This window comes from Lissotriton vulgaris, chromosome 5, assembly GCF_964263255.1.
Source record: "Lissotriton vulgaris chromosome 5, aLisVul1.2, whole genome shotgun sequence".
Lineage (NCBI taxonomy): Eukaryota > Metazoa > Chordata > Amphibia > Caudata > Salamandridae > Lissotriton > Lissotriton vulgaris.
This window is the reverse complement of record NC_141693.1, coordinates 1,822,670,988-1,822,687,609: the sequence shown is the minus strand read 5'-3', so window position 1 is coordinate 1,822,687,609 and position 16,622 is coordinate 1,822,670,988. Positions and strand designations below refer to the sequence as shown.

At 48.2% G+C, this 16,622-nt stretch overlaps 1 protein-coding gene across 4 annotated transcripts in view; it reads left to right on the top strand.

The window, feature by feature from the left end:
- CALCOCO2 (calcium binding and coiled-coil domain 2) overlaps nt 1-16,622 on the top strand; it is a 428,938-nt gene that overhangs the window by 261,491 nt on the left and 150,825 nt on the right. For all 4 annotated transcript variants that reach the window (XM_086924246.1, XM_086924247.1, XM_086924245.1 and 1 more), the window contains exon 7: nt 8,130-8,257. In XM_086924246.1, the coding sequence (XP_086780372.1) occupies nt 8,130-8,257 (128 nt within the window). The remainder of the gene's footprint in view (nt 1-8,129; nt 8,258-16,622) is intronic.

The window sequence follows — 16,622 nt, the reverse complement described above, 5'->3', positions numbered from 1 at the left end:
CACTAGTGTTATTCTCAGGCATCACGCATGGTTACGCATCTCGAGTTTTAAACCAGAGGTACAAACTACCATCCTAAACCAGCCCTTTAATCAGAACCAATTGTTCGGGCCGGAGGTTGATAATACATTAGAAAAGATGAAGAAGGACACAGACACCGCTAAGTCTATGGGTGCATTACAATCCACCCAAACTAGAGGTTCTTTTCGCCGCTCCTCTTAGAGAGGCTCCAAGCAAACCGGCGCAGACACAACATCATCTTTTAAGACACACACGCAGACCTCCTCTAATAGAGGATTTTTTAGAGGAGGATACAGAGGCAATAACAACAAGGGAAGAGGTAGAGGTAGTAACAACAACCGCTCCTCTTCCACTCCTAAACAGTGACTTCCCTCTGCCTCCCCTACAGCATTCCACTCCTGTGGGGGGCAGACTTTCACAGTTCCTACCTGTCTGGAACTTCATCACAACAGACAGGTGGGTAAGACAAATTATCCAACATGGCTACTGCCCAGAACTCACATCAACCCCCCCAAACATACCACCCAGGCAGCGTCCAATGTCTGCAGAACACATAACTCTGCTTCAACAGGAAGTTCTAGCACTTCGACAAAAAGATGCTATTCAAGTAGTCCCATTAGAAGAACAAGGAACAGGAGTCTACTCCCTGTACTTCCTAATTCCAAAAAAGGACGGAACCTTAAGACCAATTCTCGACCTCAGGCCGCTCAACCACTACAACAGGTACTCCCATTACTACAACAGGGAGATTTTCTGTCCACACTAGACCTAAAAGACGCCTATTTTCACATTCCAATACATCCTGCACACAGGAAGTATTTAAGGTTTGTCATACAAGGACAACACTATCGGTTCAAAGTCCTTCCATTCGGGGTTACAACAGCACCACAAGTGTTTACAAAGTGCTTAGCAGTAGTGGCAGCACATCTCAGAAGACAACAAATATATGTCTTCCCCTATCTAGACGACTGGCTCATAAAAGCAAGATCGTACAACCAGTGTGCACAACACACAAAACCAACAATTCAAACACTGCACAACTTAGGGTTTACGATAAACTACACCAAGTCGCACCTAGAGCCTTTGCACCTTCATCAATATCTAGAAGCTACTATAAACACATCAGTAGCTCTAGCGTATCCCAGTCGAGCCAGGATTCAAAGTATTCAGAACTAGGGGTGGGCGGCCAGCTACGCTCCGTGCACGGAGTGTGCGTAGTGCCGTCTACTCCGCATTTTGCGTAGCGGGCGTAGCCAGGCGGCACTACGCACGCTCCGCAGACGGAGCGTAGCTGGCCGCCACCCGCCTCCCTCCCGCCCTCCCTAAATACTTTAAGTTAAAAGTGTAAAATAATTAAAAGGCGCTTACCTTGCCCGCCGCTGCCCGCCGCGTCCCCGGGGCTCGCTATCTTCATTCTGCCGTCTTGTGTACTAATGCGCATGCGCGGGCGGCCGCGTATGCGCATTTCTCACGAAAAAATGCGCATGCGCGGCCGCCCGCTCATGCGCATTAGTAAACAAGACGGCAGCAATGAAGATAGTGAGCCACGGGGACGCGGCGGACAAGGTAAGTGCCTTTTAATTATTTTACACTTTTAATTTAAAGTATTTAGGGAGGGCGGGAGGGAGGCCTGCGGTGCGTAGTGGGGCTACGCGGAGTGCGGAGGTGGGCGTAGTTTCTCGCCCACTTCACGTAGCTCCGCGAAGCCCCACTACGCCCACTACGCCCAGGGTTATTCAGAACTTAGTCTCCTTTTTTCAATGCCAGCACTCTCTACAAGCCAGAGTGTTCATGAAACTAATAGGGATGATGGCATCTTGCATCTTCATAGTTCCCCACGCAAGACTGCAAATGCGCCCACTACAAGAATGTCTAGCACAACAGTGGAATCAGGCTCAAGGTCAGCTCACAGACCTGGTGTTGGTGGACAGCCGTACATATCGCTCTCTGCAATGGTGGAACACCAAAAATGTAACAAAGGGACGTCCGTTCCTAGAACCTGTTGCATAAATAGTGCTCACGACAGATGCATCCCTCACAGGATGGGGAGCCCATCTCCTGCATTATACCATACAAGGTCAGTGGAACAATCAACAGAAACAGTTCCACATCAACCACTTAGAGCTGCTAGCAATTTTCCTAGCACTCAAACCCTTTCAAGTACAAATCCAAAACAAAGCTGTCCTAGTCCGAACAGACAATATGACAGCCATGTACTATTTACAAAAACAGGGGGGGCACACTCTCTGCAACTGTCCCAACTTGCACAGAACATTTGGAGATGGGCCATCCCTCAAAACATACATCTGACAGTAGAACACCTTCCAGGGATCCGCAACCAGATAGCAGATCTGTTAAGTCGTCAATCACACCAGATTCACGAATGGGAGTTGCACCCACAAGTACTTCAACCATTTTTTCAAATGTGGGGTGTTGGACCTGCGATCGGCAAGCCCAGCACAAAGGGGGTAGCTTGGCTCAAGTGTCAAGGCAAGTGAAGGTTGTCGTGTTAAGCCGGCTTTGACCCAATAATATCTCCTTGAACAACCACCAGAAAGAAGGACACCACACCACTGTTGTAGAAAAATAAGATTCCTTTATGTAAAAAGTTCTCTGTTTGAATGGGGATCAGTTAGGAAAGTACATACATATTTCTTTTGGCCACAATTTGCTGGGTTTTGATTTCGGGTTGAATACAGTAAATATATCAGGAATAAATATCATCAATAAATAGAATAAATATCAGGAATAAATATCATCAATAAATAGAGTAAATATCAGGAATAAATATCATCAATAAATAGAATAAATATCACTTTTGTTCAGCAGAATAAATACTGGTTCATTTAAATAAACAAACACATGTTCATTCTGGTATCGCTGCCACCAATTAAATATGTCAGGAACATTGACTTGCAATACGTTTCAGGATAGAAAGATTACTCTTACAGTTTATGAAGACTTCACTGCTAACGAATACAGGTTTCTCTGGGCACAAGAGGGTGTTGGGACTCTTTGAGAATCACTCGGGGGATAAGCGCATATATCTACAAAGCAAGGAAAAACAGTGAGCACTTCGTTTACACTCGGCTGCCACCGGGTTGAGTTCTCTGTTTGCCGGTGGGGTCTAAGCGCGCCTAGGGGCTTTGTTACCGCTAGCACTCAGGCGGCACCAGTTCAAAGTCTTTAGACTGACGAACGGGGCTGCCGAAGAGGTCACACAATCTTCGCGCTCAGTCAAGTAAATGCTGGGTCACAGTTCCTTTTTAACAGCGCTTCCCACCTGAGGAGACGGGCCCACCTCACATCGGCTGCAATCGAAAAGCGATTCAGTCGGGTTCAGCACTTCTCTCGCCAGCGACGGGTTCTCAGGGGCTCCACGGACCTCCCTCCGACTTCCTCAAACGGGGATGGTTCCCGCCCACAGCTACAGCCGCCGGTTCACTGGGGAGGGGCAGAGACAGTAGTCCCACCCAACGAAGGCCGGCCTTTCCCCGCCCCGGCGCACCACCTCACCTCAATCTGCGCAGGAAGCACTCTACGCCTGTGGAGCTCGGAGACGTCCGAGCTCCTCGCTGGAGGCTTCGGTGACACAAGGGGCACAGAGGACGCTCGCGGTCGCGGCGAACTTTCTCTCGCCTCGCGACCCAAGTCGGTCGTGATTCACCACCGGGGGTGGGGGGGCGGGGAAGGCACACGAAAACAGCCACAGTCTTTTGGGGGTGACGATGAACTCGCTGGGCAGGCGCTGTAGGCGCGAGGTCACCGCACACACGGCTGACTGGAACGCCAGTCAAGATCCACGCCAGTGACTCTTGCTTGCTCTACTGCCCGCGCTACCAGCTGCCTCAGGGGGTCAACAGGGCAGGTGTCAATCTGGTGTCAAGTCTGGAATCTCCTTCTTTACCTAGATCTGGAACATCATTATCCTATCTAGTCTTCAGGTCATCTAAAATGGCCGCCAGGGACTGGACCTTATATAGCCAGTGCCCTGAGGTGCTGGCTCGTGCCAGTAGGTTCTAGAACCTTCTTTGGGCTAGGCCAATGACATGGCACTTCTGGGGTATTTGGGTCTCTAACAGCCACCATACTGGGGTTCTAGAGCAGCCATTTTGTGTACCTGAGGGAAATAAAGTAATTCCTGTCAGGAATGCGCGCCAAGTAAAAGAGCGCCAAAACCTTGAAAGGTCAAAGTTCATGGAGGCTCCAAGGGGAGTCACTCACATGAGGTAAATGGATGGCCACCATTTTGAGGTCATTCATACAGGTTGCCAATCCCAGTCTATAATGTCACAGGTTCCTTGTAAATAGGTGCCACAAACCTTGTGAACAACTGGGCGTCCAGGAACATCTAGCCCCATGAAACAGCACACAAAAGGTCCTGGTAGACAAAGAAAAGCGACAAATTTTGGGAGGTACAGGGGAACAAAAGAAATATAGTGGTCAGGGGACTCTCAGAAGCAGATGGGTCTAACATGGGGGCATCCACAAATAGACCTGTTTGCCAACCACGAGAACTCAAAATGCCCAACCTTCGCCGCCAGGTTTCCACACCCACGGTCGGAGGGGAATGCAATATGGATGAATTGGTGAGGCAGATTTGCGTACGCTTTTCTGCCTCTCCCACTCATTCCACTAGTAGTATGCAAGCTCAGACAACAGTCCCTCAAACTGATACTAGTGGCACCCACATGGCACGCCAACCGTGGTTCACCACTCTACTAGATCTCTCATTAGTTCCACATCAGAAATTACGGCTCACGCCATCCCTGTTAACACAGAACCATGAAGAAATAAGACACCCAGAACCAAGCCAACTGAATTTGCCGATCTGGCTCCTGAAGTCCTAGAGTTTGGTTACTTAAACTTACCACCAGACTGCATGAATATAATTAAAGAAGCTAGAAGACCCACTACCAGAGCATGCTATGCTGGTAAGTGGAAACGATTTGCAATATATTGTAACAACAATCACATTGACCCTTTGGATGTTTCCATCCAAAATATCATTTGCTACCTTCTACATTTACAAAGATCCAATTTGGCTTACTCTTCCATACGCCTGCATCTAGCAGCTATTGAAGCGTATTTACATAATAGACAACATCTATCTCTATTTAGAGTACCTGCAATAAAAGAATTTATGGAAGGATTAAAAAGAATAATCCCACCCAGGTTACCACCTGCTCCAGTATGGAACCTAAATGTGGTCCTTACAAGACTCATGGGACCCCCTTTTGAGCGGTTACATAAATGTGAACTGCAATTTATAACATGGAAAACTGCTTTCCTTGTTGGCATTACCTCTCTCAGAAGAGTTAGTGAAATCCAAGCATTTACAATAGAAGAACCATTTTTTCAAATACATCCTAACAAAGTGGTTCTTAGACACAATCCAAAATTCCTACCAAAAGTGATTGCTCCTTTTCACCTAAACCAATCAGTAGAGTTACCAGTGTTTTTTCAAAAACCGGACTCAGTTGCAGAAAGAGCTTTGCACACCTTAGATGTTAGAAGAGCTCTACTATATTACACAGACAGGACTAAATCCTTCAGAAAAACAAAACAACTATTTGTATCTTTCTTCCCCCCACACAAAGGCAATCCTATCTCTTAAGGAGGTATTGCTAGATGGATTGTAAAGTGTATTCAAATATGCTATCACAAAGCTAAACGTAAACTAACAGTTCCTCCTAGAGCACACTCCACTAGCAAACTAGGAGCCTCTATGGCTTTCTTAGGAAACATACCATTAGAGGATATATGCAAGGCAGCAACATGGTCTACAATACACACCTTCACTAAACACTATTGTGTTGATGTGCAAGCCAAGCAGCAAGCTGCAGTAGGCCAAACTGTCCTTAAAACACTCTTTCAGTATGCTGCAACGGATACAAGCGACCACCGCTAGGGGAGACACTGCTTCACAATCGTTGCTAAATGTAAGATCTGCAGCTCATATGCCTCGAACGGAAAATGCTACTTAACAGTATGCATCTGTTATTGGCATGTAGAGCTGCAGAATCCTACATGCCCTCCCTCCTCCCCGGGACTTGTATCCATTTCATTACTCATCTTACTTAGATGCACACGCATGGACATCCTTTCTCTTTACTTCTACTAACTCCATCATTTCCCATCGTGGCGAAAAACAAACTGAGGATGGAGTCGATGACCATGCGCAGTATTGTCCAAGGGAGGAGTCACCTATCTCGTGACTACAAAAGACTTCTTCCAAGAAGACAACAACCTGCAATCATCCGAGCCCAACACCAGGTGGCGATCTATTGCTAAATGTAGGATTCTGCAGCTCTACATGCCAAGGACAGATGCATACTGGTAAGTAGCATTTTCCTTTATTGGAAGCTGCCACATTAGGGTTAATTGCTTTGAAATGTCATCTCCACATATTATCAATAAAGTCGACTGTTTCTTCGAAATCTGTAGATGGCTAAAAATACTGCTTCCATGCAGTCTTTACCACATGTCGATGGGTTCTTCTGGCCACCGTGCATCATAGCTGCTTAGCCTTATAGCCTACAAAAGATGCCATTAGTCCTAAAATATTGTAACATGTGGTGCTTCTTGTAAGGGAACTAGATGGCAGAGACATCATCTTATTGTTTTGTTCAATTTGACATGGCCACTTTTTGAAACCACAGTTCGCTATAATTCAAAGATGTTATATTTAAAGCGTATTTTCACATTTAATTACTTTTTTTCAGGAGAGTCTATGAACTACATAATTTTTAGGACTCTGATTCTAACACATTTTGTTTAATAACGATGTTGAGGTACTCTTTACATTCACCCATTATGCCTAAGTTTGTTTCAGATCACCACTTTAACTAGGATTCATTCTTTTAGGTTTGTATTTGACATAAACACATTTCCATAGTGTGGCTGTAAGAAGTGCTTAGAACTACCACCTTGACTTTGCCATTGAGTGCTTCCTCCTTAAATTTTCCCATTACCTTTTGTGATTATTGTGCCTGATACCAGGCATCCATCACTGGATCATTTCTTGTATCCTGCAGATGCATACTCCAAGGGTTGCCTATTGGTTTGTGCACATTCTACCACATCCATTGCAGCAACTGTAGATTTTCCAAACCGTATCCTTCCTGAGGAGGATGCATGCCAGCCACATGGGCAAATGTATTCTGCTTCAAAACTTTCTAATTCGGGCCAAATGTAATTCAACCAGGCTATTCTGCACAACCGTCTGCTCGCTCCCAATAGTCAGGTTATCAGATGGTATAGGCTTGAAATGCATGTATGACATTGAAGCATGGAAAAGGCTACTCTCACTGAAGTCTTATGGCTCCCTCTCACTAATACTGTCATTTTCTCACTGGTTCATCCTCGTCTTCAGTTTTACAAACTTCCAGGTCGAAATCATTTGGAACTAAGAATGTAGCACAAGAAAGGGGTGTCCTGTGGTCTTGCACTCTGTTGTGGTCCATACTGCAATTGGAGTGCTTCTAGTTCAACAAAGTATGGGCAGCTTTTCTCACATATTGGTGTTTCAAAAAGATTTCACAATGTTTCCTATTTTCTTATTTGAAAGAAATAAACATTCCCAGCCTGTCAGTCTGTTATTCCTTCCTCCCTTGCATCAGAAGACTAAACTAAGAAGAATCACAGTCCTGTTGTGAGCATGTTTTGGGGAAACCTGTACCATGGCTTTATTTTATTTAGCTAATGGTTTTGTGTGTGTGCTCATATAAAGTGACTTTGACTTGTTGAACATCTAACACACTCATGTAAGTCTAACAGTGCACACTTCTTGCTCAGTTTTTCTGACCACAGAGATTTTGAGGAGCATATTGTGTGGAAACCCACTGTACCATGGGCCGGTAGGTGACTCAGCTCAATGGGGATATCTCAGGGAAATTTTACACTTCTGATTAATGTTTATATGTTCTTTTCAATATGGGATAATATTCTTAAGTATTTACCAGATGAAATATGTGGTCCTGCGTATTGGAGAGTAATGTAATGTAAGGTATTCTAATTCATTATTGGCCAAACATCAGGTGCAGTTCTGCTCAGTGGGCCACATTGTGCTAATTTGTGTGCCTTTGATCTCCTCATTCTGTGTTTTTAGGATTTACTGAAACAGATAGAGTCTTTGGTGAGCCGGGAGCAGAGACTGGAGCATAAAATTAAAATCCATAAGGAAGAAGAAGGGACTCTGAGCGAGAAATACAGATCTTGTGAGCTGGAGCGCAACCAGTAAGCATATGTAAAACATTGCACACATAAACATGAGATTCTGTGTGACTGTGATAAACTGACATCATCTGATATTGTAAGGCTTTGACTGACTGTATTGCATAGCTTTGTGCAACTTTGTGAGATTGTACGTGTCGGTTTGTAAGACGTCTTGACCTACATCTATGCATGGGAGAATCTGTGTGCCTTTTAGAGACTTAAGCAATGGGATACAATATAAGACTGACACTGTTTGTACTGAGTCATGAAATTGTACACTAAATAAGCTCTATTGAATTGTGTATCTAAACCGTGGATGACTGTATGAGACTGATCTATCGGCTGTACACTGTGTGTATGTGAGGCAGTTTTAATTGTGAGAACTGCATTTGATTTTTTTAATTAAAATTACATCTGAGGAGGGCATGGTCAAGATGGCGGCGAGGTAGGACGCTCGTTTTCAGGCTCCTGCCTGTCGCCCGCCCGCCCGAGACAGCACAGCACGGCTCCCTAGAGGCCCGATTAGAGTGGGATAGGCCCTGTGAACCCTTGGGGCACCCGCTGATTTGCCTGAGCCTGCATTTTGACTCCTAGCGGTGACGGAGACGGGAGGAACGGAGAGACGAACCCGGCCGCCCACGTGTGTACGGCCCGACAACGCGGTGCCCGGTGAACGGGACACCGAGGTCAGCTTCTTTCCTCTCCGGCCGCCTCACCGGCCTCTTCTCCACCTGTGTGGCTAGCGGAGGGGCCCTGGAGGTCTGGACGGTGACCTGAGGACGTCGCAGTGGACGCTGCTTCTTACAGCATCATACAGCAGGGGCCCTGGGCCTGCCTGGCGCTTTAGGCCACACTGATCACCGGCCTCGGGTACCCGCTGACCGGCCAGGAGTGCAGCGGCGGCGGACCACCCAAGCCCCGAGGTCTTTGGAGCGGCTCGCGTACCCACACCGATTTGCGCCAGTGTTGGACTGCGTCCATAGAGGTCCACACTGTATTCGGGGGTGCTTGTCTGCCCTGCTGTTACCCCCTGCCCCGCAGGCCCTGGTGCACTGACTAAGCAGATTGCGGCCTGGAGTTGGAGATTGGAGGAGGCATCGGGGTTGTTGAGATCAGTGCCATATGAGAGAGGTTGACTAGAACCTGGCGGAACTGGCCCACAACCTGGTGCCCACCTGCGGAGTCGTCTGCCTGGGACATCGGCAACCACCCCACAACTTGGACGGAGAGGCCTCACGAACCCCCCCCCCCCCCAACGAGCGCTGGTCTAGTGCTGCTCGCGGCCCGGTGTCACGCATCACAGAGACGGGACGCGCAGATCCCCGGCATGGTGCGGTTAGGTGGGGAGCCCTACATCTCTGTACATCACACAGCGGTACAGCAGGGGAGACTGGGGCAGTTGGGGACCGGCTGGAGGATACCTCGGCCTCCCTGAGCTCCGAGGGCAGTGACGCTCTATCCGGGGCCTACCCGCCTATTCCACAGGCCTGAGGAGGGACCTTCCCTGATCCCCCCCCCCCCCCTGCCCCTTCCCCTAGTGTGGGTCGAGTGCTGCTTGCGGCCGGCCTCTGTTGCCAACGGGGTGGGCCGCGCAGATCCCCGGCTCGGGGTGGTGGCAGACCCGGCAGCCTGCTACGTGACAGCGCTGCGAGGCAGGAGAGTTCGGGTGCCTTGGGATTGGCCCGGAGATAGCGCTACTTCCCCACGCCGGTCCTGCAGTGAGCTGTGCCTGCCCTCTGACCATCATCAGAGCAGCTTGGACTTGGGGACCACTTCCCGAAGTCTGTCTTAATCTTGCAGGCCTCTCCTCCCTACCTAGCGCCAACTTATTGAAGGGATCAAATTCGGGGGAGATGTCCACAAAATCAGCCTATATGCGGACGACATTTTGCTTTCCATCGCTGACCCTGCCCAGACCCTTCAGGCCCTCTTTATTGCGTTGCATAACTCCACGTAGGCCTCGGGGTTTAAGATTAATACGGATAAATCAGTTGCCCTTAATATCTAGTTATCTGAGACCACACTGGCCCACCTACGGGAAGAGCACCCTGTCCAATGGTCGGACACCACGGTTCCCTACTTGGGAGTGCAACTGGGCCCTAACATCACAGCTACCATCATGGCTAACTATGATAAGCTTTGTGCCCAAATTTGCGGGGAACTGCGCAGATGAAAACATCACCCTTTTTCATGGTTAGGCAGAATAGCTGCCGTCAAGATGACAATCCTTCCCCGGATCCTATACCTTTTCCAAACTCTCCCTCTGCGCCGCCAGACAGGCTGGATCCAACAGACCCAGTCAGAGCTAGCTCACTTAATCTGGCGAGGTCGAAGGCTGTGGTTCAAGCAGTCAATAGCGGTCCTCCCCCCGGAACAGGGAGGAGTAGGTATACCGGACCTGCAGCTCTACTTCTATGCGGCGCAGCTCCTCTATCTGGTAGAGTGGCACCGTCTGGAATCCAAAAAACACTGGTTGTTCCAGGACCAGGCGGTTGCAGGCATGCCCTTGCAGGGTATCCCCTTTCTTCGGAAGAAACATAGACCTACCAATCTCTACGCCTCCCATGTCACGAGTACACTCCTGGAAGCCTGGGATCGCACAGCTATCTCACACGGGCTGTCATCATTTTCCTCTCCCATGACTCCATTGTTCAATAACCCTGATTTTACTCCAGGACTGGATCCCAAAGTGTTCACTAACTGGCGCCTCTCCCCTTGTCGATCTCTGGGACACCTATTTGACTTGCAGGGCATTGTTCCGTACCTGCAAATCAGGGCAGACTATGGCATCCCAGAAACAGACAGACTGTATTACTTGCAACTTAGGCTTTGGGCTCTCCAATTGCAAATTAAACCTGGAGCTCAAAGATTTTTAACCCCTTATGAGAAATGGCTGGTTACACGAAATCTCTGACCTGTATAAAAATCTCCTTGCGGCCAACACTCACACTTACTACGCAGGTCAGGCACAGTGGGAGCGGGACCTAGGCAGAACCTTTTCCCACAAAGAATGGAGTGGCATATATTATAGGGCACAACACTCTGTTTATCACGCAGGTCTCACGGACACACTGACCAAAATTGCTACTTACTGGTACCACACACCGGAATGCCTACACCGCTTCAACTTTCGCATTAGTGACCGTGTTGGAGGGGGTGTGATGAAATGGGCACCTTAGAACACGTGTTGTGGAGCTGAGATAGAATCCAACCATACTGGACCACAATCCTAGACGACATAGACTCTCATCTTGGCACACAATTCCCACGCTTCCCAGCTTACATCCTCCTAGGGTTGCTCAACCCGCTGACATACCCCCTGAAATCCAGGAGAGGCCGCCTCATTGCCATTGCTTTAGGGGGAGTCCCCCAGAACTTACTCGCCCACTGGCACCACGCGATCTCCGGAGGACACAGTAATTCCCACAATGCTGACACCATTTCCCCCACTATTTGTTTTACCCTTATGATGTGTGAACAGTGGGGGGGGGGGGGGGGGGGGGGGGGGAAGGAAGGGTTTGATGTTTTGATTTCCTCATTTGTTCCCTCTGAATTGTCTATTGTTGACCCGCTCACAGCAATTACTTGGTAAAACTAACAGCGCTTACAACTGATGTCTGTATCGCACTGTTTTGATGGAGCAGGAGGTCCTGTTCCCCTTTGTCATGTTTGAAATACAATAAAAAGATTTCAACCATAAAATTACATCTGACCCTACCAGAGTAAGGTTTGACAGTTTCACTTCACAATCCTCTTTGAGTGAAAGCCCAAATAGAAGGTACCCTGCATTATAGCTGTGTAGACCTATACACTAGTAATCAGCATCTGGTATTTCGGAGTGTAGGAAACTCTATATAGTGTACTAAAATAATGTACATTGTGCAGAGAGTCCAGTGAGACCCAGATTGGTATACAAAGGTAAAAGTAAATAATACTAACGCTCTATTTGTGGTAGTGTGGGCGAGCAGTTAGGCTTATCAGAGGGTAGTGCTAAGCATTTGTTGTACTCAAAGAGGCAATAAATGAGAGAGACACTCCAGAATTAATCTGAGACCAATTTGCAAAAATAATACAGATTTGTAGATAATTTTTAAGATCAAGAACTTTGTTCACAGCCAAGTATTTTTTTTAGTTAGGAATTTTCAGAGTTCGGAAAATAACTCACTGTTGTGTACTATTATGGACAATGACAGTCTATAGAGAAAAATACAGAAATGTATATAAAATCATACAGTCTGTTCTAGTGGTTCATCTTTGAAGTTTAGGGCCAATGTTCCACCAGCAGATCGTCTGGAGTGTCCCTTATTTCATCTCAAGCCACCTTGAACATGCTCCAGATCGTTCAGAATTGTGCGGCGCGCACACTACTCCAAAACCCCCGCCGTCTCTCGGTAAAGACCGGCCTGAGGAGCCACCACTGGCTTCCGGTGAGACGTAGAATTGAGTTTAAGTCCCTCTGTATCACTCACCGAGCATATTGGAAAACGGCAGCCGCCATCAATGATTCCTTGATCTCTGCCTACAGCCCCGCCAGACACCTCAGATCATCATCCTCTCATCAGGTAACGGTACCTAGGATTAAGAGAGCCAGATGCGGAGGCCGGTCCTTTTCATACAACGCATCAAGGCTCTGGAACTCCCTTCCCCACCACCTGCGCTCAGAACATAATTTCCTTTCCTTCCGTAAGCATCTAAAAACCCTGCTCTTCTCACAGACTGAAGAATCCTCACCCGACACCCGCTATGCACATGTCTACATCGATAGGACGCCTCAGGGTAGCTATCATGCTTTATACATTTTCTTTTCATTTCATTTCATTCATTTCATCCGGGAGAAGGGTGCTGAGGCTGGTGCACTAGGTAGAAGGGGGGCCACCTCAAAACAGGCGGCACAAGGGGACTTACAGGTAAGTCTGGGGCCTCCCAAATGAGGGATCAGGTTGCAACAGCCTCAGGTCCACTGGAGCACAGGTAGTTTGTCGGTACCCAGGCCGGGCGGACTGTGTGAAGAGCAGATAGGTCAGCCAGGCTCTGTGCGTCAAGATGGTCTTCGCAGTCAGGAGCACACAGTTTGCAGGGACGATTCCAGGACTGATGGGCCACTCACGGAGTAGGTCTCAGAGATCTTGATGTCCCTCAACGGGTGCTTTCTTCATGGGCCGGATTGGACTCTTCATCTTGGTGTCGGTTGCAGGTGGTCCGGTACCTTAGGTATTGCTACGGCTCTGGTAGGTCCTGGTGTCCTCTCACTTGATGGGAGGATATATCTGATTCTCGGGAGCTGGTGTACCGCTTCTGATTTGATTGCTGTGTCGCTGGGGAGCGGCAAGTCGGACTCTGTGGGTACGGTGATTGCAGCTGCAGGGGAGTCAATCAGTGAGGAATTGTAAGCGTCCTACTCACCTGTGAGGGTCTCAAGGCGCTTGGGGGAAGGGGGGTGGTGCGCAGATCCGTTCAGCCGAAGAGCCAGGTCTTGAGAGTCTTCCTGAAGGTTTTCAGGGAGGGGGTGTGTCGGATGTCTGCCAGTGGCTCGTTCCAGGTCCTGGCTGCGATGTGAGAGAACGATCTTCAGCCTGCTCTGGCTCTGTGGGTGCGTGGGGTTTCAGCCAGTGTGAGGTTGGCAGATCTGAGGTTTCTTTTAGGTACGTGAAAGTTTATTCTGTCGTTGAGGTATTTGGGTCCGTTGTTGTGTAGGCATTTGTAGGCGTGAGTGAGGATTTTGAAGGTGACTCTCTACTCCACGGGGAGCCAGTGTAGTCTCCGCAGGTGTTGGCTGATGTGTTTGTGCCAAGGGATGCCGAGGACGAGTCTGGCCGCGGTGTTCTGTATTGTCTGGAGTTTGCTGAGTAGAGACTTGTTGATGCGGCGTAGAGAGAGTTACTATAGTCCAGTCTGCTGGTGATGAGTGAGTGGGTGACTGTCTTCCTTGACTCCAAGGGGATCCATTTGAAGGTCTTTCGAAGGATGCGGAGGGTGTTGAGTAGTTCCCCCACTTCAAGGGCGTTCACTGACAATTTTCGAAGGGCTGGAGGTGTCCCGAGGTTCTTGGAGGCCTCACAGCATGTAGGACGAGTCAGCACACCATGATGGTAGAGTCCTTTGAAGCAGCAGGCAGGGTATCATGCCAACATTCAGCAGCAGGCCGGGGCGGTTCCTGCATAATGGCGGAGGGGCATCGCCCCTCTCGTCAGTTAGGCACAGAAAAATAAAATGATAATAAAACAACATCATTTTCTTTTTCTGTGACTGGTTCTGGCTTGGGAATGAATGTAGGGCAGGGTGGGCCATCACATGGAGTAGTGGTGGGACTTAGAAGTGCGCATGTCAGTTTGGCCGGCCTCCTTAGGCTGGCCAAACAGACATGCGCTGTCCCTGAGACTGCGGAGAGAGCTCCGCGGCGGCCGTTGGCGTTGGAGGCAGCGGCAGCGAAAGTTAATTTAAAAAATATATATTATTGTCCCCTAAATTCTCCACCCACCCCATCACCACTCCCATCTACTTTTCTTTTGTGACGGTCGCCACTGGCAACAAGATCTCCGTTCTTGGGTCAGTAGCTCTTCTTTGTCCGGTTCTCTTCTTAGATCTGGCTAATCTAAAATTCAGGGTCCAGGGGTGCCACCTAAATACTACATTTAGGGGCATTACAGGGGTAGAGAGATAGTAGCCAGTTGGCTACCTACAATTAGGGTGTCTACATCCTCTAGGTGACCACTTCCTTTGGGGAATAGGCACAACCCTTACCCTAATTGACTAGTTTCCTCTCCAACAAGATGTAGGAAACTGAAAAGTAGGGTCCAGATCACCTGCCCCCCCCCTTAGGGGTGGTGCTGGCTGAATGTGGCCCACCTCCCAATCGAACTAACTTTCCTGCCCATCCTCTTGCCAAACGTGAAGCAGTACAAGGGCGTTGGCATCCTCCACTGTCTGGAGCTGCCTGGGTTGCATTTCAAAGGCGGCATCTCCTTTGAAGCTTCCCTCCTTGGAAGGCCATTGCGGGCTGGGAAGCTCCTCAGCCCATAGTAGGCATTTTTCCCGGCCACTGAGCTCGCAGGCTCTCACTCCATGAGGTAAAAACATTTCTTGTGGTGGCAGGCTGGCTCAGACAAGTCCGAGACCACGCCAGTGTTTAAAGGTTTTCAGGGGCACCTCTAATGTGCCCTCTCTATGCATTTATTGAAAAATCCCACACTGGCATCAATGTGGATTTATTAAGACAAGATGTTTGGTACAAAACATCCCGGGAACTAGTAATGACGGATGTCCAGCCCATGCACTCTCTATAGCTTCCTTGCGCACTTACAATGTCCAAGAATGGACTTAGATATTGTAGGGTCATATCTCCTCAGGGGTGACTTACCTATACCTCATGGAGTGTATGTTGGCATGGCACCCAGGGATGTGTGCCATGTCAACTCTTAAGTTCTCTGTGCACCAAGACACGCAGCCTGCAATGGCAGTTTGCATGATCTTGGTGAGGGGTCCCTAGGGTGGCGCAATTTGTACTGCAGCCATAGTGGACCCTCTTCAGTCCTAATACCCTAGTGAGGAGTGGCTGAGGTTATGCTAAACGTTGTGCAGTTTTAGGAAAGGGCTCTGGAAGTGGGAATCTGGTTAGCAGGAACCCAGTGCACTTTCATTCGAAATGACCTAATGTTCCAGGCAAATAGTGGGGGCTAACTATTTCAAAAGAGGCACTTTCCTAACTGCCAATACCTGTCAAATAGATTAGCATGTACATCAGAGTTTCTCATGGAAATTTTGCAGGTAGCCACTTGGGGATCTTCACAACTGCTTGGGTCTCCTCCCACATTCTACAAACGTTACCGAAGAGCCTCACTCTGGGAGGTGTTTCTAAAGCAAATGTTGAAGTCTGCCAGGCTTGAAGGCGGTCTAGAGCCTTTACTGTTAATGCTTGTGGAGTAGGAGAACGTTTTCATGTGCTGACAGTTGGTTGCTTACTGTGATGAAAAGTTTCCTAAGATACCAGGGCAGACAGGGTTTACTGGGCACCATTTGTAGGGGGCCACAGTACTGGTGGACCCCAATCTAGTCAGGATAGTGAGACAGAGCGGTCCAAGGCTTAATCAAGGAGATAAGTTGGGTTAGACTGTCAGAATACAGTTTACACTGGAATATCTGCAAATAAGGTCAATGTCCAGTCAATTACTTACTTTATAAAAGAAAAGTACATTAATGCAAACAAGAAACATATACTGCATATATAACGAACAATGTGAAAACCAGAACTCTATATAGCTCTCTGGGTCAGAGTTCTGACCCCAACAGTATTATAGTGCCTAGCTGCTAAGCACTGTATAAACAGTTAACATTGAAATATATATTTAGACAGTTTTGTACCTATTTACTCTCAAAGCTAGAACTACTG